Source organism: Podarcis vaucheri (assembly GCF_965113315.1).
Source record: "Podarcis vaucheri genome assembly, chromosome: Z".
NCBI classification, from domain to species: domain Eukaryota; kingdom Metazoa; phylum Chordata; class Lepidosauria; order Squamata; family Lacertidae; genus Podarcis; species Podarcis vaucheri.
This window is the reverse complement of record NC_138758.1, coordinates 15,316,335-15,324,302: the sequence shown is the minus strand read 5'-3', so window position 1 is coordinate 15,324,302 and position 7,968 is coordinate 15,316,335. Positions and strand designations below refer to the sequence as shown.

Below are 7,968 nucleotides of genomic sequence, written 5' to 3'. Positions count from 1 at the left end.
ATATATACCCTGCCCCCCCCCCCATGGATGTATTGAGAGCTTAGATCTGGTATGAAAGCTACAAGCTTGTTATAATTTGGGGGAGAAGTTTCAACAACCACTCGTTTCTTATCAGGTGCAGACATTTAGGTCACCTATAAGCCCGCTTCAAGCACTAGAAAGAGGGCTACATGGGACGTTTGTTGTAGTGGGATGAGTGTGATAGTACTACCCACTCCTCTAGCAACATTTTCCTTGCCTTCCTTGTGTGGTAAGAGACTATTTGCAGTGAGAGCCTTATAATTCCATGGAGGTTCATAGCACATTTGAGAACCCCAGTTATGCAAAAGGTTCTAAAAGGTGTTGGCAGCCTCCACGGATATAAAAAGCTCTCCAGCACAGTCTGTCACCTTCTACAAGCTGAAAAGCTTGGTTGGATTTGCTAGGCTTGCCTTTAAATGCAAACTTAATCAACTTTCTCTCTGCCCCCCACGCCCCCGCCAATAGGGCATATAAACAATATTTTGTAAGATTAACTTTTTTAAAAAATGGAAGAAGTAAACTTTAAACTTAACAATTATGTGTGCATGTGCATGATCAAGGCCTATGTCGACTATTTTCTAAAACAACAAAGAAGCTTTTCCTTTTCCTTTTAAATACAAAGTGAACACTGAAGACTTAAGTGAAGGTTTCCTGGAACCAAAGCTGCTTTCTGATTGATTTGTCAAAGTATTTACTGTGCTTGAATTGGTGTTGAGTCGTTGTGTCAGTATCTAAAGCATTAACATGTATCCCAGAATTTACATGCAGTGAGCCCTATCTCAGACAAAGCATTTTGTGGGGTTAGGGAAAGCTACACAATAACATAGCCTGAGCTTTATATGAATTAAATGCAACTGGAAAGTTAAAAGTGAAACTTCTCTTGTAATTATTATTATTATTAGTATTACTTTACATTACATGTTAAAAGCAAAATGTGTTCAGAATAACAGTGGGGATAATAAAGCTACTTATAGTTGCTGAGGGCAATACAGAGAAACTCTGTTAGCATTCATTGGAACCCTCAGCAACAGGAATTTCAATAAATTTACAAGCCATTTTATATTACAGTAATTATACACACAGAGGTTTGCTCATAAGTTACAGATTTTAAAGTTACATTGATGAGCCTACATGAAGTTCTTTTCACAGGAAAAGATTCTTCTTTTTTTTCAATCACACTTTGCTTCCTTCTCTCCATCAAATTTCGATTGTCTGTGGTAAAGTAAAATTGGAGCTAGGAAAGCTGTTCGATTGTGTTACAGACAGGTTATTTGGTTGCAGAATGTACAAGACTGCAGGAATCAAAGGCTAGGGAGAAAGAAAAAGCAAGTGGATCAGGACTCTTTCATATTAAAAAAAGGAAGAAGACATATTTTCTGTACCCGGTATAGCCTTTACTCGCTATTCATTATACTGTATATGAAAACTAGCACACAGAGATCAGTCATGAATGTCTAATCTTCTCTGGTATATCACCTTGAGCTGCTACAGAATAACGTTAACAAGGGGGACTTCATAATTACATCCATCAAACATTTGCTTCCTGGTCCTCTCATTCTTTAGACTAATGCCAGTGATTTGCTTCAGCATAGACTGAGCAAAAAATGCCAAGAATTATTTTGCCTAATGGCTTTTGCACACAGCGTGTGAAGTTACAGAGTGAAACCTACAGGAACTGACAACATACATTCACTACCACAATGTTGTCTCCTAGAGGATACTTGCTTACCACCAAGAGGCACAACACAGGCCCATGCAGAGAGTGGGGGGTGGGGGAGGGCAATCAGGTACACCTTGCCCTGGGCCTCAGAGGGCTAAGCTGGTTGGGGCCCCCACCAGGGACCAGCTGCTTTTTTTTGGTTGTTTTAGTTTTTAATCTAAGTCTAACAAGACTTGGGACTTGGGCCTCATATAAGCTCTGCATGGGCCAGGCACAACACAACTCATAAAGGTCTAACTATTTGATAGGGGAATCGAGGGGCATAAGAATAGTTAGGGATCTTTACAGCCACCCACAGAGACATAATATACAGCAGAGCTGGGGGATTCTTTTTTCAGCTGAAGGGAAGCATTCCTGTGTGGGCAAACCTGGGGGGGGGGGGCTGGCCAGTGATGCATAGGGTGAAAGGCAACATGTAGGTGGATCCAGACACAAAAGTGTACAGAGCAACAAGTGTGCCTCTTACATTTATACAGCAGGCTACACTCCAGCTGTGCAAATGTCAGAGGTTTCTACTCCCTGCATGAACATCTCTCCACCTATCCTCTGTCACAGTTCAGGGACATATTCCACTCAGGAAAAAGCACATGAGCATGTAGCCTTGGTCTGGTGGTGGGGGGTATGACCAGAGGAGATGGGTGTGGCCTGATGGGGAAGCACAGCATTGGGGAAAGTTACAAGGGCCAGAAAGGCTGGAATGGTGCTTTGACCTTCCAGGTTTGAGGTTCTGCACCCCTGATCGTGTGTGTGTGTGTGTGTGTGTGTGTGTGTGTGTGTGTGACTTCAAGCAGTCATACTCCAAAATAAGGTAGGTTATGTCTTGGTTTGGGGATGTTTTGCTGATCAAAACTATACTTGTGAAAATAATACGTGAAAAAGTGGAAGATAAGAGGTATATCGTCTCCTGTATGATAATCTGAAATGTCTTGTTGCTTCCCCTGCCTAAAGCTAGAATCCCAACCCCACTTAACTAGCGTAGTTCAATAAGACTTATGTATGTCTCAGAAGACATGATTAGGATTGTGCTGTAAAAGGTTTAATGGTACTCTCCTCCAAGCTGGCTAGCTTGGGTTCTTTATTGCTCTGTCCTGGTTTGTAGGTTTGTTAATTTTGTTGGGAAAATGTTTGGGGGTGAAAAGGGGAAATCCCCCTGCCAGGGGCTATTTATACTTCTGCTTATTCACCACATGTTGTAAACCTGATGGTATCATGGCACCTTGCAGCCTGTCAGAGGAACAGTTATGTGAAAAAAGTCAAGGAGAGCAAAAGAAGCTAATAATCAGTTTGAATGCCAGGGAGGGGACATTTGATTCTATATTGATTGCCCCCTCTTTCCCCCCAGATTGCTGCTACAAAGCAAATCAGATACTAGAAGGTATAGTCCTTCCTCACACCCATTCAGAATAAAATATTTCCCTCCTTAATGTTTCACATAACAAAATCGGAATGACTGCTTATCACGGTAACACCATCACATTCACACTGTGACCTTGTTTGGGCTGAGATCTAGGCCCCACCTGCACTATAAATGTTAAGCATTAACATACTGCTTTAAATACTCAGTAATCTTGGGAATGGTAGTTCATTTACGATGCTAAATGTTAGTAGACCCCTATTCCTCTTACAGAACTATAATTCCCAGAGGGAAGAAGATTTGACTATTAAACCACCCTGGCGATTGAAGCTCTGTGAGGGGAATAGGGGAGGTCTCTTAATAATGCTCTGCACACTTTAACAAACCACATTTCCGGGGGTGGGGGGAGAACCATGGTCATTTAAAGTGGCACAGTACCGCTTTACATGCATAGTGCAGATGGGGCCCATGCCATTGTGCTTTTTTAAATGGCATGCGGAGCTGCAGGGTATCACACACACACACACAAAATGTGCTCCCCAGGTGGACCCCCATTATATATATATATATATATATATGCAGGTTTTGGTGTCTTCGGGTGTCTTCCCGTGTAAGAGTCGGGGTGTCTGTGCGACGTTTCGACGAGGTCTCACTCGTCATCTTCAGGCTGGTGCTTTCGGCTTCTTGTTACTGGAACAGAGCAGAGTCTGGTGTTTGAGTTCCTATAAATACTGTTGAGGGGTGTGGTGTATAGCCTCCAACGTTCTGGGCAGAGAGGAAGTTCCTAGATTAGTGTGCCTTTTCTTCTTTTGTTCCTTAATTACTTGAGGGATATCTTGGGTGATTTCATGAGTGATATTCTGAATACCACTGGGTGGGTCATTAAGTGTAGATTAGTTGCTAAAGCTTTCGTGTCTTGACCTCTTGAGCTTGTGAAGAGTTTTTCTGAGAAGATGGCTGTGCTGCATTTAGTTGTGCTCTGGCTTGGCTTCGTGTATAGGGGCGAGCTGTGGTTTTGTGCCTTGTGCCAGCCAGATCTGTGTAGGGATTGCAGACCCAAACCCAGACCCTCTCCACAGACATATTACAGACTCCATCCAGCAGCCAAACTATAGTGGCACCTCCGGATGCTGCACCCCCCTGCAATCCCTACACAGATCTGGCTGGCACAAGGCACAAAACCACAGCTCGCCCCTATACACGAAGCCAAGCCAGAGCACAACTAAATGCAGCACAGCCATCTTCTCAGAAAAACTCTTCACAAGCTCAAGAGGTCAAGACACGAAAGCTTTAGCAACTAATCTACACTTAATGACCCACCCAGTGGTATTCAGAATATCACTCATGAAATCACCCAAGATATCCCTCAAGTAATTAAGGAACAAAAGAAGAAAAGGCACACTAATCTAGGAACTTCCTCTCTGCCCAGAACGTTGGAGGCTATACACCACACCCCTCAACAGTATTTATAGGAACTCAAACACCAGACTCTGCTCTGTTCCAGTAACAAGAAGCCGAAAGCACCAGCCTGAAGATGACGAGTGAGACCTCGTCGAAACGTCGCACAGACACCCCGACTCTTACACGGGAAGACACCCGAAGACACCAAAACCTGCATTCCTGTACCCGTGAAAATCTACGAAAGCATATATATATATATATATATATATATATATATATATATATATATATATATATAATATCTTCCCTCTCCACACCTCATCACCAGTTTCTCAGTGATAGCTTTGCAGCACAGGTAAGATAGAGGAAACAAATTCCCTGCAGTTTGCAAGGCTGGAAGAGACCGATCTATTGCAACCCTTTGTGATACCACACCAGCCCTTCCTCTCCTAAATGTCTTTGCCCTTCTTCGCTTACAAACCCAGCACTAAGCAAGATGCCCTGATCAAGCCAGAAGATACTGGACATTGTAGGTGTGTGTTCCCTGGGCTACGGTGGAGAATAAATTTATTGCACATTTAATGCAATATTGCAAAGGCTCAGATCTCTTCAGGTGCTTCAAGTGCATGTGAACAGATCACTTTTGTTTGTTTGTTTTAAACAGTTTATACCACCCTTCATCATTTTAGTTTTCTGGAAGGCACATGCTATATTGTGGGTTGCATGTACCATACCACCCTTCCTAATGCTTCCCCTTTTGGAACTCACCAACATAACAGGAATACTTTACTTTCCATTTTTAGTTCCCTCATGAAGAATTGCAAGGCTCTGTCATGAGTATACTTAATAATTATACTGGGTGTTCATTATTATTATTATTATTCTGTACAAGTTAAAAGTATGACCTGAAAGCAAAGAGTTTATCCGAAAGCTCTTTGACGGTTGCTGAGCAGATCTTTTCCAAAACTCGCTGTCACATCTATCAAAAAAGGGATACCAGCCTTGTCTTTAAATGATATTTTGTGTCATGACAGCTCATTGGGGAAAGAATCACACTTTTTTGTTTCCCTTTTTCCTTTTGTTTTTTGCATACTGTTATATACTGATTAAGCTGAATTTCCTTTAACTTGTTACTTAGGATAGAGGTCTTCAGCTTCAACTCAGAATTCTTATATACATGAATATTAACAAACCTGAATAGGTTTGCATATGCATTATAATTGTGTTAAGCTGTGCCTATATACACTCACACTTTAAAGCCCGAAATAGCTTGATTTGTCAAGGTATGCCTTTATAGTTGGTGCTCATGGATCAAAGTAGCGTTCTTCCCAGATATGGAGGCTGCCTGGGCCGGGATGAAGTTTGCAAGAGGAATGACTTTGACCGGGTCTTCACTGGTGCAGTGTCTTTCGCAGGTGTTGTAGAACTGAGGCCTGGGTCCCCCTTGGCCTTTGTCAGTATCATCCTTCGGAAGGGGCCTTCCGAGTGTGTGCCTTCCCTCTGGCATGGCTCCACACCCCCATCCTTGCTGGAAGCCGAATGCTGGCAAAGGAGGGTTGGATTGCTGGTACTGTGTCAGGGAAGGAGGCATCCAGCAATTGTCAGAATGGCCAAGGATGAGACATTCTTGTGTGCAGGTTTCAGAAGCTTCAGCAAGAGCTTTTTGGAGGTTCACTTCAATAGCTTAAAAAGAAAAGAGAAGAAGATTAGGTGTCATTTAATAATATTTATTTCTTTTAGAGCAGCGGTGGGGCCCTCCAGATGTTGCTGGACTCCAACTTCCATCGTTCTTGAGAACTGGTTATGCCAGCTATGACTCATGGGAGTTAGGGGTCCAGCAACAGTGAGAGGAACACAAGTTCTCAATTCCTGATGAATTCTATTTGTGATGTTCTGGGGTAACAAGTTTCAGAACACTAGTCAACTGAATAACTCTTTAGCTTTATTGTAATTATACATGTATGATTTCATTAACTATGGACATTTATAGCAACATAGGAAGCTACTTTATACTGAATCAATCCATTGCACTTTCTAGTTCAATACTGTCTACTCCGACTGGCACCAACCCACTGGGTGTTCAGATAGGGAGCTCTCCCAGCCCTACCAGGAGATGCTGGAGAGGGAATCTGAAGCCTGCTTCATGTGGGATAACCAGTCTCAGGTTAACCAGTCTCATATAACAACGTGCTTAAGTCTAATTAATGCATGAAGGGATCAATACCATAGAGCATGCTGCCCTGCCAGGCTTAGCTAAGTCACTTCCCTCAACTAGAGAGGAACTACCGGTAGGTAATCAAGCCTTTGTTCTCTACAGTCTACATGAGAAGCTCAGCATGTGCAGATGTTTGAGCTAGAGGCTCCAGCTCACCCCTCTTGGCTCTCACCAGCCATTCTTTAGTTCCTCTACCAGTAATTTAGGAACTTTCATCACTTTGTAACTAAGCCAAGTTTTACTGCCTGTGCAGCTTTCTGAAGCCCAAGAATCTGGCCTTTGGAAAGTTTGTATTTTTTTTTTTTTGTTTAAAAAAAGTTATCAAAAATGTGGTCTTTTTCCTATGCTGGTGGAAGAAGGGAAATAGCACCATTCTGAATCAGATGAGTTGAACTCCACCCACCATAGAATTACACTTCCTATAACTTTCAGCACACCAAAAAAGAGAGAATTATTTTCACTCTTCATGTTTTTATGGTCTCTTCATTTAGGTGCTTTTTGTATTTGCATCAAATACAAAGATATCTTTTTGAAGGCAGAGTATGAAGTCTTAAGCTTTGATGCTATGGATAACACAGTTGTCCACTGTTGTAGAAGCAACCTGCAGACATAATGCAACATGCTCTATATCTCTGTATGTACACAGAAACTAGGAATGCACATTGAATTTACATGATTCCCTGATTGCAAAGTAGAACCAGATACTTCAGGGGTCAGAATTACATTTAAATAGGATTTTTAACACTCTTAAACATACAGTAGGGAGGGCATGCACACCCCGAAAACCACACTGCAGAAAACTAAATTGAACCTTCTGTTAACCAGATGGGGAACAGAGAGTTCAATCCTGCTGCGCCTTGCTGTGTCAATATGTTCCCCACAGGTAACACCCTGTCTAAGTAGACCCCTGCAGTCAGCAGGACTCGGTTTGTGAGTGGAGAGTGCACTAGTGCTGGGATATGCTTCACCAGTGCATTCACATTTGACTATGGATAGCTATGGTGACTCTACCCATGAAAAAGAGGATGTGTCCTAGAAAAAGAGTACATATGGCAACTCTGCATAAACTTTGGTTTAAACCCTGATTTTGTTTTTTGTGAAACAGCCTTTTTGTCTGACTGATGTGGCTCAGTGACTCAGATCTGCTTCATTCCCCCACCTTCCTCCATGCTGAGTTCTAGGAGCAGAGCCAGCCTAGCCAAGAGGCAAGATGAGGCAACAAAGCAGTAGACTGGGCCTCCAAGGAATACATCACCC

The 7,968-nt window shown here is 42.5% G+C and overlaps 1 protein-coding gene across 2 annotated transcripts in view; it reads right to left on the bottom strand.

Annotated features, from left to right (window-relative positions):
* Window positions 1-629: 629 nt before the first annotated feature.
* The window catches only part of PCDH11X (protocadherin 11 X-linked), a 742,005-nt gene continuing 734,666 nt past the window's right edge, over window positions 630-7,968 (bottom strand). For both annotated transcript variants that reach the window (XM_082207174.1, XM_082207173.1), the window contains 2 exons: window positions 5,747-6,179; window positions 630-1,329 (listed from right to left, as the gene is read on the bottom strand). In XM_082207174.1, coding sequence (XP_082063300.1) covers window positions 5,788-6,179 — 392 coding nt within the window. In that variant the 3' untranslated portion in view covers window positions 630-1,329; window positions 5,747-5,787. The remainder of the gene's footprint in view (window positions 1,330-5,746; window positions 6,180-7,968) is intronic.